The sequence below is a fragment of the Salmo salar genome, chromosome 10 (genome assembly GCF_965601325.2).
Source record: "Salmo salar chromosome 10, fSalSal1, whole genome shotgun sequence".
In the NCBI taxonomy this organism is placed as follows: Eukaryota; Metazoa; Chordata; class Actinopteri; order Salmoniformes; family Salmonidae; genus Salmo; species Salmo salar.
Window position 1 is genome coordinate 104,128,392 of NC_138300.1, and position 15,977 is coordinate 104,144,368.

General features: G+C 42.5%; 1 protein-coding gene across 4 annotated transcripts in view; it reads left to right on the forward strand.

Annotated features, from left to right (window-relative positions):
* Positions 1–3,481: 3,481 nt before the first annotated feature.
* Positions 3,482–15,977, forward strand: part of bmal2 (basic helix-loop-helix ARNT like 2) — a 37,309-nt gene continuing 24,813 nt past the window's right edge. Inside the window, exon 1 of one of the 4 annotated variants that reach the window (XM_014125376.3) lies at positions 3,482–4,166. In XM_014125376.3, coding sequence (XP_013980851.1) covers positions 4,109–4,166 — 58 coding nt within the window. In that variant the 5' untranslated portion in view covers positions 3,482–4,108. The remainder of the gene's footprint in view (positions 4,167–15,977) is intronic. The other 3 variants (XM_014125375.3, XM_045688295.2, XM_014125378.3) reach the window with 3 other exon arrangements.

Genomic DNA, 15,977 nt, shown 5'->3' on the forward strand with positions numbered 1-15,977 from the left:
TGCATTTGGAAAGTATTCAGACCCCTTGACTTTTTCCATTTTGTTACGTTACAGCCTTATTCTAAAATTGATTAAATAAATATGTTTTTTCTTCATCTATCTTCACACAACACTCCATAATGACAGATTTTTTGAAATTTGTGAAAATGTATTACAAATAAATAAAAAAACACCTTATTTACATAAGTATTCAGACCCTTTGCTATGAGACTCAAAATTGGGTTCAGGTACATCCTGTTTCCATTGATCATTCTTGAGATGTTTCTACAACTTGATTGGAGTCCACCTGTGGTAAATTCAATTGATTGGACATGATTTGGGAAGAAACACACCTATCTTTATAAGGTCCCACAGTTGACAGTGCATGTCAGAGCAAAAACCAAGCCATGAGGTCGAAGGAATTGTCCGTAGAGCTCCGAGACAGGATTGTGTCGAGGCACAGATCTGGGGAAGGGTACCAGCATTGAAGGTCCCCGAGAACACAGTGGCCTCCATCATCCTTAAATCAAATCAAATTTTATTTGTCACATACACATGGTTAGCAGATGTTAATGCGAGTGTAGCGAAATGCTTGTGCTTCTAGTTCTGACAATGCAGTAACATCCAACAAGTAATCTAACCTAACAATTTCACAACAATTACCTTATAGACACAAGTGTAAAGGAATGAATAAGGATATGTACATAAAGAAATATATGAATGAGTGATGGTATAGAACGGCATAGGCAAGATGCAGTGGATGGTAGAGTACAGTATATACATATGAGATGAGTAATGTAGGGTATGTAAACATATAAAAGTGGCATTGTTTAAAGTGGCTAGTGATACATTTATTACATACATTTTTCCATTATTAAAGTGGCTGGAGTTGAGTCATTATGTTGACAGCAGCCACTCAATGTAATTGATGGCTGTTTAACAGTCTGATGGCCTTGAGATAGAAGCTGTTTTTCAGTCTCTCGGTCCCAGCTTTGATGCACCTGTACTGACCTCGCCTTTTGGATGATAGCAGGGTGAACAGGCAGTGGCTCGGGTGGTTGTTTTCCTTGATGATCTTTTTGGCCTTCCTGTGACATCGGGTGGTATAAGTGTCCTGGAGAGCAGGTAGTTTGCCCCCGGTGATGCGTTGTGCAGACCTCACTACCCTCTGGAGAGCCTTACGGTTATGGGCGGAGCAGTTGCCGTACCAGGTGGTGATACAGCCCGACAGGATGCTCTCGATTGTGCATCTGTAAAAGTTTGTGAGTTTTTTTGGTGATAAGCTGAATTTCTTCAGCCTCCTGAGGTTGGGAGGTCGTCAGAGAACTGGCAGTGTGGTGCCAGGACAACAACCTCTCCCTCAATGTGAGCAAGACAAAGGAGCTGATCATGGACTACAGGAAAAGGCGGGCTGAACAGTCCCCCATTAACATCGACAGGGCTGTAGTGGAGCAGGTCGAGAATTTCAAGTTCCTTGGTGTCCACATCACCAACGAACTATCATGGTCCAAACATACCAAGACAGTCGTGAAGAGGGCACGACAAAATCTTTTCCCCCTCAGGAGACTGAAATGATTTGGCATGGGCTCCCAGATCCTCAAAAAGGTTCTACAGCTGCACCATCGAGAGCATCCTGACCGGTTGCATCACCGCCTGGTATGGCAACTGCTCGGCATCTGACCGTAAGGCGCTACAGAGGGTAGGGCGAACGGCCCAGTACATCACTGGGGCCAAGCTTCCTGCCATCCAGGACCTATATAATAGGCAGTGTCAGATGAAAGCCCATAAAATTGTCAGAGACTCCAGACTATTTTCTCTGCTACCTCACAGCAAGCGGTACCAGAGCGCCAAGTCTAGGACCAAAAGGCTCCTCAACAGCTTCTACCCCAAAGCCATTAGACTGCTGAACAATTCATAAAAATCGGCACCGGACCCCCCCCCCCCCCCCCCCGCCCCCCGCAGTTTGTTACCTATGGATAGTCACTTCGCCTCCACCTACATGTACAGATTACCTCAACTAGCTCGTACCCCTGCACACAGACTCGGTACCGGTGGCCCCTGTATATAGCCTCGTTATTCTTATTGTGTTACTTTTTATTTTAGCCTACTTGGTAAATATTTTCTTCTTCTTGAACTGCACTGTTGGTTAAGGGCTTGTAAGTAAGCATTTCATGGTAAAGTCTACACTTGTTGTATTTGGCGCATGTGGCAAACAAAAGTTTATTTGATAAACCAAGATTGAACTCTTTGGCCTGAATGCCAAACGTCACATCTGGAGGAAACATGGCACCATCCCTATGTTGGTGGCAGCATCATGCTGTGGGGATGTTTTTCAGCAGCAGGTACTGGGAGACTAGTCAGGATCGAGGGAAAGATGAACGGAGCAAAGTACAGAGAGATCCTTGATGAACACCTGCTCCAGAGCGCTCAGGACCCCAGACTGGGGCAAATATTCACATTCTAACACGACAACAACCCTAAGCACACAGCCAAGACAACGCAGGAGTGGCTTCTGGACAAGTCTCTGAATGTCCTTGAATGGCTCAGCCAGAGCCCGGACTTGAACCTGATCGAACATCTCTGGAGAGACCTGAAAATAGCTATGTAGTGACGCTCCCCATCCAACCTGACAGAGCTTGAGAGGATCTGCAAAGAAGAATGGGAGAAACTCCCCAAATACAGATGTGCAAGCTTGTAGCATCATACCCCAGAAGACTCAAGGCTGTAATCACTGCCAAAGGTGATTCAATAAAGTACTGAGTAAAGGGTCAGAATACCTTTGTGATATGTCCGTTTTTTATTTTGAGATATTTGCAAAACATTCTAAAAACCAGTTTTTGCTTTGTCATTATGGGGAATTGTGTGTAGATTGATGAGAAAAACAATTTAATCAGTTTTAGAATAAGGCTGTAATGTAACAAAATTTGGAAAAATTCAAGGGGTCTGAACACTTTCCGAATGCACTGTATATAGAACTAACAGTACAGTAGCAAATAGCTGTAGAGTGATATACCTTCTTTAGTTTAAATGGTACAGAAGCAAACATGTGTAGACTAATCAATCAATCACATTTATTTTATAAAGCTCTTTACAGTGCTTTATAGATACTCGGCCAAAAAAACTAAAGAGCAAGCAATGCATATGCAGAAGCACAGTGCCTAAGAAAAGCTCCTCAGAAGGCAGGAACCTATGAAGGGCAATCTTTGTTTATTTATTTCAATAATATGTCATTTTTTCCCCTTCAATAAATGTATACTTAAGTCACTTTAAACTATGATTAAACTATGATTTTGTTATTTTAAATCAGAAACATTTCCTGTAAGTTAAGTAAAAAAAAATATGGGAAACTTTTATTTAGAAATTTAGCTCATGATCACGTGACCTTAATTTCGTAATATTCACAATAGAGCTCGCCTATGGTTCGTTCAGCCATCCCTTTGAAAAAATGAATGCGGAAAGAATAGAGTTTGGAATAAACGCCGAAAATAAGGTCTGAGGTTAACACAGGTTTAGGATAGTATAGACGTTTTGTTATATGACATTTTACCGTCAGTTAACATTACCTTTATGTGATTTGTGTTTTGTATTATTACATACATTCTTCTAATTTCACAAAAAGCGACATTAGCTCATAAAGATTGTCAAAGAACAAAATGTATCGCCTAAGCCTGTGTTTACCACAATCATTAGTTTCGGTGATTATTCCCCAAAAAACTACAACGCCATTAATTTGCCTCATAGGCTTTGTCCAACGAACCATGGCAGAGTTATCGCCTATAAAAAGGCGCCATTACTATTTCTCTCTATGCCCTCTCTCACCCCGGTTTAGCAAGAAAATCCGTGAAGAGCCGTGCTTTTTTAATGGGTGATTTGAGTGCAGTGATGCCTACCATACTAAACCATCTTTGGCCAGACAGTGGATGGACGCTGTGTCTCCACTTCCGCATGTTCACGGATTTGTAGGTTACGTTGTGTCCCGATTACACCGTGTACTTTCCTTTCACGTTTTTGTGTCCCCGATCGCTCCACCCTTGGAAGAATAAATCAGTCAATTATACAACACACTCTGCCCCCCTCCTCCTTATCCACATGCATTGGAGTCTTGGGCCCCGGCGTACCGGCTCCAGCCATGTCGGCAAGGAATGCAGCGGCTGGCGGCGGTGACAGAGCGACAGGGGAACAGACAGGTAAATTACATTACACCCACTATATCTGGTAGCTTCTACTGGTGTTATTTTTTTCGGCCTGTGTCGACTCGCAAGTGATTGCCCGTTCTAAAGTGGCCGCAGAGGGGTATGGGGAACTATGCAAACGTCTCAATGATTGGCCAAAGCTCCTCTGCGCCCTATCCAAAACTAGGTCAGTAGATCAGTCGAGCAATCTTACACCACGGTATTCCTGTTGACAATGTAGCCAAATTAGGTAGCTAGGTAGCTACTATGTATCGCCGTCGAGGTTTATGAATACTGTCGGCAACTGTAGCAAGAACACACGTCTAATAATACATGTTTCCTTGAATAGCTTAGCATAGTGCGCTATAGCCTACCGTGGGTCGGGCTATGTTATTCCATAGTAGCCTATAGGCCTCTATTGTCAACGTTAGATCCGAAATCTGCTACAATTCAGACTAAGCGATAAAAAATGATGTAGGCTTATGATTTGGTTATTTTTTTTCTAAAGATACGCTGCAGCAATTAGGAAGATATGCATGTGGTTGATAAGCTAAAAGTTATAATTTTCATTTGATGGGCCTACATATAGGCCTATGTTATTAATCTTTGCAACGAAAGGCTATAGCAAAAACAATAGCCTGATATTTAGGCCATGGCCGTCGCCTAAATGGTATGGATACTTTTTGTCTTTGGTTGCTACAAATGTAGAAAATACAACAGTTTTTGGTTGCATTTTGTGTTTGTTACTTGCACTACATTGTGTGATTATCACTGCCATTATTGAAGTGTTAATTGAAGATGGCCTACTTCGTTTCAGTTACCGTTAACAAACAGTCCAAAAACGAGCGTAACATTTATATTGCAGAAAAACAACTTTTTCAATCGTTATTGTATGCCTGATGACTGTGGTAAAGAGAGCCTAGTGGTTGTGCAACCATAGTGCACTAGTGGCCTACATTGCCTTATACTATAGGCTATTTGTTGATAATACTTTTTTAAAACATGTATTTAGCTAAATATATTATTATATTAGGCCTAAACATAAATATGAGGCAAAGTTTTCCACATGTTTAAGCCCCTAATTACTATGAATATACACACACAGACTGAAAAACAGCTTCTATCTCAAGGCCATCGGACTGTTAAATAGCCATCACTAACACAGAGACGCTGCTACATACAGACTCGAAACCATTGGCCACTTTAATAAATGGAACACTAGTCACTTTTAATAATGCCACTTTAGTAATGTTTACATATCTTGCATTACTCATCTCATATGTATATACTGTATTCTATCCTATTCTACTGTATCTTAGTCTATGTCGCTCTGACATTGCTCGGCCATATTTATATATTCTTAATTCCATTCCTTGACTTAGATTTGTGTGTATTAGGTATTTGTTGTGAAATTGTTAGGTATTACTTGTTAGATATTGCTGCACTGTCGGAACTATAAGGACAAGCATTTCGCTACACCCGCAATAACATCTGCTAAACACGTGTATGTGACAATACGATTTGATTTGAAATCACCAAAACAAAATACAGTTTAAGGACTAGAGAAAATAATAATAGCGTGGCCTGTATTTGAATTGTATTGACACTGTATGGTTTTTCGTCATCTGTATATTAGAAAAAATTCACTGTGTTCGATCATTTCATAAAGATGTTCCTTGTCTGTGTGTTATGGGCAGGCTGAGTGCTGAGGTGTGACAGTTATACAATAGGCCTATCTAGGTCAAACAGCAACTCTTCTAGGCCTGACTATGTTGTGCTCTTTCTCCCCTCAAGCTTGTCTCAGTAAGTCTCGTGCACTTATTTACAGAACTAAAACATTGTTTAGGCTACAAATTTCAACATTCATATGCTCTTAAACTGTAGTTTTGTTGACAAAGTTGTGTGGTGAATATGTTAGACGAAGAGAAATCTGCCGCCTTGCGTGTCAGAGTAGCCTACATATCAAGTCACATGGCGCCATTTTGCCTCCATACAATGGCTCAGAACCATAATGGATGCTTGCACACACTGCATATGCTTTATCAAACAGCTATACACACACACACACACACACACACACACACACACACTCACAGTCCTTGAGACATAGGGCAAGTGTCAAGCGCAAGTTAGTTTGAAATGTCATCAAAACTGTCACTCTGGCTTTTTCCAGCCCAAATCCCAGGTTTGCCAATTTACCTATCTAACATCAGCTCACTTCCGCTGAGGTGGGAGGGGTGACAATATTTGAGGTGTGTTCTTAAAAACAAGGGCAAAAGTGACAATTTCATGCCGATCTAATGTGGAGTTATATAAAAAGGTCTCAACGGTAATGCAGTTGATAATGGCATGGATTTTGAGAGCAGAAGCACACAATAGTAGGGGCCGCAATGCAGGTGATTCCTATGGGTACAGGGGGAGAGAGTAATGCAGTACCCTGGAGGAGTGAAGAGAAGCAGTGAAGAGTAGGAACAGTGCTTTCAGAATGTTGAAAAGGTCCCATAATTACCAGCACCTGATTCAGAATAAACAAGCACAAGCAGTAGTAAGGGGATCGTTAGGACAGCTAAGAGGGCCTATTGGCGCCGGTTCTGTGGAAACATAGGCAGGACCACTCCTGTGGGAGAGGTATAGGGGATGATTAAGAGGATGAGTGGGATCAGAAGATATTGGGATCTCCCTGTGCTGAAAAGTGAGGAGTTTGTTGCAGTGAGAGATATGGGGAAGTCAGATGTTAGCCCAGGCATTTGTGAACGTGCACAGCTCAAATAATATGACAAAAGAGGGGCAGCGTGGGAGAGAGGGTAAGAGGAGAACATCCAGGGGTCCTGGATCAGAGCGAGATGGTGGGGGTACAATGAATGGCCCTTTTACGTTGGCTGAGATGAAGAGAGCATTAGCTAAAGTTGGGGTAACATCTCCTGGGAAGGATGATATGTGTTACATCATGATGGCTTATCTCAGTGACAAAACAATGGGGAAAGTATTGGGCCTTTACAATAAGGTGGGGCAGGAAGGGAAGCTGCCTGGAAGTTGGAAGCAGGTGGTAGTGGAAGCAGGTGGTAGTGGTGCCAATACTGAAACCTGGGAAAGACCCTACTACTCTTTCAAGCAAGCCATAGGCTGATAGTGTTGACATTTCACATATGTAAAGTTATGATAACGGAAAGGCTGACTTCCTTTCTGTAGAGTAGAGGACTAATGTCACCAGATCAAAGTGGGTTCAGGAAAGGCAGGGGAACGATGGATCCTGTACTGTGCCTTGAGTCAGTCATACGGAAGACACAGGAAAATAAGGAGGTGGTGGTAGCCGTTTTCTTTGATGTAGAGAAGGCTTATGATGTGGAAGGAAGGCCTACTTATCAAGCTTGATAACATGAGGGTTGGAGGAAGGGTTTTTAACTGGATAAAGGATTTTCTTTTCAGGCAATCAATACAAGTGAGGGTGGGGAGCTTTATGTCTGAAAGCTATGAGGTGGATAATGGTACCCCCCAGGAAAGTGTCATTAGTCCTTTGTTGTTCTCCCTTTATAATTGACAATAGATTCTCTCAGGTGAGACCTGATATGGTTTACTGATGATGGAGCACTGTGGAAGAGAGGGAGAAATATTACCCATACAGCCAGATGAGTTCAAGAAGCAATTAGGGAAGTTGAGCAGTGGTCCCTCAGGTGGGGCTTCAAGTTTTCAGTTTTTTTCTAGAAGGAAGGTTGTGGAGGAAATCTACTTGAAGTTCTATGGAAGGAATCTGGAGAGGGTGGGAGGGTTTAGGTTACTGGGGGTCTGGTTTGACGCTCAAATGATATGGGCAGAGTATATTAACAGAGTAGTTGTCAAAGGAAATAAAATATTGAATGTGATGCGTTGCTTGTCCGGAATGGAGTGGGGGGCAGATTGAATGTCATTGAAAATTATATATAGCGCTGTTAAGGTCATCCATGGATTATGGAAGTATAGCATATGGATCAGCCGCTCAGACATCTTTAAAAAAGCTAGATGTTATCCAGGCCCAAGCCATAAGAATATGTTGTGGAGCACTCAGGACCTCCCCGGTGGCAGCGATGCAGGTGGAGTTGGGAGAGATTAAAGTTAAGAAGACAACAGCTAGCCATGACATATTGGCAAATCTACAAGGACGTAAGGTCAAACAGGGTAACGTTAGTCATCTTCCCTGACTCCTGTGCAGCACTGATGAGCTTAAATTCATGTGTCTCAGAGCAGACAGGATGTATTGTATGAGGTTTTGCAGTGTTTGTATATGGTGAACAGATGGGGGTATTTGTGATGTTCCTCTGGGTACCAGCTCACGTGGGAGTAGAGGGGAATGAGGAAGTGGATATTATTGCCAAGCAGGCTCTTAAACATCCTAATGTTGCGATGGAATTGTCAATCAGTAAAGCAGAAGCCACGGGATTAATAAGAACAGTGGTTAAAATAGTACATTGAAAGTGGTGGGGAAACATCAGACTGGGAGGTGTGATTGTCAGGAGGAGATGGAGACAGTGGAACATGTTCTATTTCAGTGCCAGAAATATGTTTGAGAAAGGGATTGATTGTTATTAGATTTGGGGAGTATGGTGTTGAAGAGCCAAGCGTAAGTGAACTGCTGGGGAATTCTTCAGGGGATGTAGTATTTAATTATGTATTTCGTTTCCTTAGGGAGATGAGAATATTGGGTAGGATTTAGACATTCACTGTCTCTGGTCCACACTCCAGTCCAGTTGGTGGCGGTAATGCACCTTAAAGTTGGTTGCTAACCAGCAAATAAAATCCACGGGGGGAGAAGAAGAAGAAGAAGAAGAAGAAGAGCGGAAGCACAGCCTATCCAGCAATAACTCGCAGTGCCCATGGAAGGAGAGATGTGCCTTCTGTGCCGGTGAATGTCCTATTTATAAACATTTAAAAAATGACTGGTTTCTCCCCCATTTAGTTTAATTTGATTAAAAACCAAGCATAGCCTACTCTCCCCTTAATCAAGGTTAGTTAGGAGCATTGCATAGTTGTCTTTTTATCCTGGCCATTTATAGGCAAGTAGTCTATGAATAAAAGGGTTTTAAATGGTCTGAGTGCTTTGAAATACACTGCTCAAAAAAATAAAGGGAACACTTAAACAACACAATGTAACTCCAAGTCAATCACACTTCTGTGAAATCAAACTGTCCACTTAGGAAGCAACACTGATTGACAATAAATTTCACATGCTGTTGTGCAAATGGAATAGACAACAGGTGGAAATTATAGGCAATTAGCAAGACACCCCCAATAAAGGAGTGGTTCTGCAGGTGGGGACCACAGACCACTTCTCAGTTCCTATGCTTCCTGGCTGATGTTTTGGTCACTTTTGAATGCTGGCGGTGCTTTCACTCTAGTGGTAGCATGAGACGGAGTCTACAACCCACACAAGTGGCTCAGGTAGTGCAGCTCATCCAGGATGGCACATCAATGCGAGCTGTGGCAAGAAGGTTTGCTGTGTCTGTCAGCGTAGTGTCCAGAGCATGGAGGCGCTACCAGGACACAGGGCAGTACATCAGGAGACGTGGAGGAGGCCGTAGGAGGGCAACAACCCAGCAGCAGGACTGCTACCTCCGCCTTTGTGCTAGGAGGAGCAGGAGAAGCACTGCCAGAGCTCTGCAAAATGACCTCCAGCAGGCCACAAATGTGCATGTGTCTGCTCAAACAGTCAGAAACAGACTCCATGAGGATGGTATGAGGGCCCGACGTCCACAGGTGGGGGTTGTGCTTACAGCCCAACACCGTGCAGGACGTTTGGCATTTGCCAGAGAACACCAAGATTGGCAAATTCGCCACTGGCGCCCTGTGCTCTTCACAGATGAAAGCAGGTTCACACTGAGCACGTGACAGAGTCTGGAGACGCCGTGGAGAACGTTCTGCTGCCTGCAACATCCTCCAGCATGACCGGTTTGGCGGTGGGTCAGTCATGGTGTGGCGTGGCATTTCTTTGGGGGGCCGCACAGCCCTCCATGTGCTCGCCAGAGGTAGCCTGACTGCCATTAGGTACCGAGATGAGATCCTCAGACCCCTTGTGAGACCATATGCTTGTGCGGTTGGCCCTGGGTTCCTCCTAATGCAAGACAATGCTAGACCTCATGTGGCTGGAGTGTGTCAGCAGTTCCTGCAGGAGGAAGGCATTGATGCTATGGACTGGCCCGTCCCTGTTCCCCAGACCTGAATCCAATTGAGCACATCTGGGACATCATGTCTCGCTCCATCCACCAACGCCACGTTGCACCACTGACTGTCCAGGAGTTGGCGGATGCTTTAGTCCAGGTCTGGGAGGAGATCCCTCAGGAGACCATCCACAACCTCATCAGGAGCATGCCCAGGCGTTGTAGGGAGGTCATACAGGCACGTGGAGGCCACACACACTACTGAGCCTCATTTTGACTTGTTTTAAGGACATTACATCAAAGTTGGATCAGCCTGTAGTGTGGTTTTCCACTTTAATTTTGAGTGTGACTCCAAATCCAGACCTCCATGGGTTGATAAATTGGATTTCCATTGATTATTTTTGTGTGATTTTTGTTGTCAGCACATTCAACTATGTAAAGAAAAAAGTATTTAATAAGATTATTTATTTCATTCAGATCTAGGATGTGTTTTTTAAGTGTTCCCTTTATTTTTTTGAGCAGTATTCTTTTGGTCATGTAGTGTATGTGGACATCTGCTCGTCGAACATCTCATTCCAAAATCATGGGCATTAATATGGAGTTGATCCCCCTTTGCTGCTATAACAGCCTCCACTCTTCTGGGGAGGCTTTCCACTAGATGTTGGAACATTGCTGCAGGGACTTGCTTCCATTCAGCTACGAGCATTAGTGAGGTCAGGCACTGATGTTGGGCGATTAGGCCTCGCTCGCAGTTGCCATTCCAATTCATCCCAAAGGTGTTCGATGGGGTTGAGGTCAGGGCTCTGTGCAGGCCAGTCAAGTTCTTCCACACCAATCGCGACAAACCATTTCTGTATGGACCTCGCTTTGTGCACGGGGGCATTGTCATGCTGAAACAGGAAAGGGACTTTACCAAACTGTTGCAACAAAGTTGGAAGCACAGAATCGGTTAGAATGTCATTGTATGCTGTAGCGTTAAGATTAACCTTCAATGGAAGTAAGGGGCCTAAACCATTAAAAACAGCCCCAGACCATTATTCCTCCTCTAGCTAACTTTACAGTTGGCACTATACATTTGGGCAGGTAGCGTTCTCCTGGCGTCCGCCAAACCCAGATTCGTCCGTCGGACTGCCAGATGGTGAAGCATAATTCATCACTCCAGAGAACACATTTCCACTACTCCAGAGTCCACTGGTGGTTAGCTTTACACCTCTCCAGCTGACACTTTGCATTGCGTATGGGGATCTTTGGCTTATGTCAGGCTGCTCGGAAATGGAAACCCACTTCGTGAAGCTCTCGATGAACAGTTATGTTGCTGAGGTTACTTCCAGAGGCAGTTTGAAACTCTGTAGTGAGTATTGCAACAGAAGACAGACGATTTTTATGCGCTGTAGCACTCGGCTGTCCTGTTTTTGCTCCTAAATTTTTCCACTTCACAATAACAGCACTTAAAGTTGATCGGGGATACTCTAGCAATGATGTGTTGGAAAGGTAGCATCCTATGATGGTGCCACGTTGAAAGTCACTGAGCTCTTCAGTAAGGCCATTCTACTGCTAATGTTTGTCTATGGAGATTGCATGGCTGTGTGCTCAACTTTATCTACCTGTCAGCAACAGGTGTGGCAGAAATAGACATCAACTAATTTGAAGAGGTGTCAACATACTTTTATATGTGTGAGATAGAGAGATATATATATTTGAGTTTGTGCTCTCATGCTTTATGCACAATTCACGTACCTGCATACTTAATTTTGCTTGTTTAAGTAGGCTATCATCCCCATTTTCAAAGAGAGCCGCTTGTCTGATTTACAAATAGAATGCCATATCAACTGCCGATTTGTATTTTTTTTTTAAATTTTTTTATTGAGAATCTGCCTCACACATTGGCAACAATTGACAGGAGCCTAAGATTTTGTATAAAATATGTTAATTCGTCAGTGCCTTGAATTGAAAATATATTTAAATCTATAACATATACACCTATGCCTACCTCCATACTTAATTTAGCTCGTTCATGTGTCCATCTCCAAAGAGTGCCTCTCATCCAGTTACCAAAGATGCACTCTTCCAAATGTATTGATTTTAGAAGTGCGTTGAGACGAAGGACAGGCTAGGCTCGTTGAAGCCTATTACAACATTGATTGCCAACACTCCAAACATTGGCTATTGCGCAAACTGGAATGTTTTTTTCTCTGCTGTTACTTGTTACTGTAGCCTATGTTATTTAATAAACTGTAGTATCAATCCACAATGGACCAGGAGGAGAATATTCTGTGCCCCCAGCCGAATTGGTTGACGACAATGCAAAGACTGTCAATAACCGAGAGAACTTGAGACATACGCATGCATTGTTAAGCCATGGGACAAGTTGATTGATCAGTGAGTGGCCAAGCCCTCATCACATCTACAACTTGTTTAGTAATCAAAACCCATCCCTTTCCCCCCACCGCCAGCTATTTCCCTTATAATACTGGCTGTGAAAATAGCAATAATATTTCTGACAGCCCCGCACCTAGAGCGCCAGTGCTTAGATTTACCATTGTTAGGTTTGTTAAAATAGACCCTGTAATCTTTAGACAAAGTTAAAACTACCCTCTGTCAATAGCTGGTCAGATGGTAAAGGAAGGTATTGTCTTCATAGCCTTACAAAGGCATAATGACAAGGAATACAACTGTGGGTATAAACACAGACTATCTAAGACCTTGGTCGTGTGAATAACTGTGGCTAAAAAAAGCTTTTGGTTACGTGACGATTAACCTTTTAATAAAAGTAAGTCAAGGGAATTGGGATGTTTTGCAATTCTTTGTCTCTGGCTATCCATGAAAGCTATGGTATCGTTTTTATACACTCTTGCTGGCCACACTGACGCCCATAGATGGAAACAGAGGGCGGTCAGGGTCAAAAAGTGCATGTTCTAACTTGGCGAGTCTGATATGTTTCTCCTGCCAAGTCTAACGACAGTGGCTTCAGGAAGGCTATATAAAGAGATCAGAATGGTGATCCCTAATGAACACCCCCAGCGTGCCTCCGACTGACCTCAGCCAATGACGTCGTCATATAAAAATCTAATATTATTACTCATTTGTTTAAGGCACATTCTAGTTTTGATGCTTCTAAACTCGTCGTATTGATTAGTGATCCCCATGATCTATAGCCATGTTTATCAAGACCCAGGTCAAGACACTGTATTCAGGTTTTCATGTGTGTCACACCTTGATTGCTCCTGAAGCATATAGCGAGGACGATTCCCCATGGCAACTGTCTATATTGCAGTGCAAGACTTGTGAGACGAATAGCTAAATAATGATAGACTTGCAATTGATATAAGTCATTGTAAACTGGGTGGTTCGAGCTCTGAATGCTGATTGGCTGACAGCCGTGCTATATTAGACTATAGAACCACATTTATTTTTACTGCTCTAATTATGTTGATAACCAGTTTATAATAGCAATAAGGCACCTTGGGTTTGTGATATATGGCAAATATACATTGCGTCGTGCTAATGAACAGCCCTGAGCCCTTATATTGGCCATATACCACACCTCCTCAAGCCTTATTGCTTAATTAGACCACCCTTGTAGGCCTACACTGTTTTCACATTAACACATTTTACCTGCATGTAGATGGTTACTACACCTAATCTATTTGGGCACTGTTTTTGACCCCCATTTAGTGGATATACTTGTTTTTGCTGCTTAGGAACCTGGCTAATAATTAAATCCAGAAAAGCAGTGGAAAGGTTCAAAGTTCTGTAACGTGGGAGTAATGCTATTTCCCCTGGAAAGAACCTTGGCCTTGCATTAAACTTCACACTCGGGACACACTCGCCAACAGCCAGTGAAATAGCAGGGCTCCAAATTCAAAACAACAAAAATCTCAATTAAAATTTCTCAAACATAAAACTATTATATCCCATTTTAAAGATGCACTTCTCGTTAATCCAACCACAGTGTCCGATTTCAAAAAGGCTTCACCGCAAAAGCATAACATTAGATTATGTTAGGACAGTGCTAGACAAGAAAAACCACAGCCATTTTCCAAGCAAGGAGAGGTGTCACAAAAACCAGAAATACAGCTAAAATTAATCACTAACCTTTGATGATCTTCATCAAATGGCACTCATAGGACTTCATGTTACACAATACATGTCTGTTTTGCTCGATAGAGTTCATATTTATATCCAAAACCCCCATTTTACATTGGCATGTAATGTTCAGAAATGTTTTGCCTCCCAAAACTTCCGGTGAATGAGCACATCAATTTACAGAAATACTCATCATAAACGTTGATAAAATATCCAACTGTTATTCAAAGAATTATAGATGCACTTCTCCTTAATGCAACCACTGTCAGATTTCAAAGAAGTTTTCCTGCGAAAGCACACTTTGCAATAATCTGAGCACAGCGCTCAGACATCAAAACAAGCCACACAGATACCCGCCATTTTGTAGTCAACAGAAGTCACAAATAACATTATAAATATTCACTTACCTTTGATCTTAATCGGAATGCACTCCCAGGTATCCCAGTTCCACAATAAATGTTTGTTTTGTTTCAATAAAGTCCATATTTGTCAAAATACCTCCTTTTTGTTTGCGCGTTCAGTCCAGCATTCCAAATGCACTGTGCTCGTGCAGTAAGTTCAGACGATAAGTCAAAAAAGTTATTACAGTTCGTAGAAACATGTTGAACGATGTATAGCATCAATCTTTAGGATGTTTTTATCATAAATCTTCAATAATGGAATTGTTGGAATATTGTCTCCAGAAATGAAAGGGAACACACCTAACTCTCATGGGTGTGTGCCTGTCTGAGCTCATGTCATTTTTCTCAGTCATCTGATTCCAATGGCTCTTATTCTCTCCCCAATCACAGTAGAAGCATGAAACAACGTTCTGAAGACTGTTGACATCTAGTGGAAGCCTTAGGAAGTGCAAAATGTCCCCACAGACACTGTATACTGGATAGGCAATCACTTGAAAAACTACAAACCTCAGATTTCCCACTTCCTGGTTGGATTTCTTCTCAGGTTTTTGCCTGCCATCTGAGTTCTGTTATACTCACAGACATCATTGAAACAGTTTTAGAAACTATCCTACCTTCTGGGCCTGAGTAGCAGGCAGTTTACTACGGGCACACTTTTCATCCGGACGTCAAAATACTGCCCCCTACCCCGATGAAGTTAAGTCCCAGTGAGGTCAAATTGATTATCCTGTTTTACAGTACCAGTCGAAAGATTGGGCACATCTACTCATTCAAGGCTTTTTCTTTATTTGTACTATTTTCTACATTGTAGAATAATAGTGAAGACATCACAACTATGAAATAATATGTGGAATCATATAGTAACCAAAAAAGTTTTAAACAAATCAAAATATATTTGAGATTATTCAAAGTAGCCACCCTCTGCCTTGGCACACTCTTGGCATTCTCTCAACCAGCTTCATACGGAATGCTTTTCCAACAGTCTTGAAGGAGTTATGCTGAACACTTGTTGGCTGCTTTTCCTTCGGTCCAACTCATCCCAAACCATCTCAATTGGGTTGAGGTCGGTTGATTGTGGAGGCCAGATCATCTGATGCAGCGCTCCATCACTCTCCTTCTTGGTCAAATAGCCCTTACGCAGCCAGGAGGTGTGTTTTGGGTCATTGTTCTGTTGAAAAACAAATGATAGTCCCACTAAGCGCAAACCACAT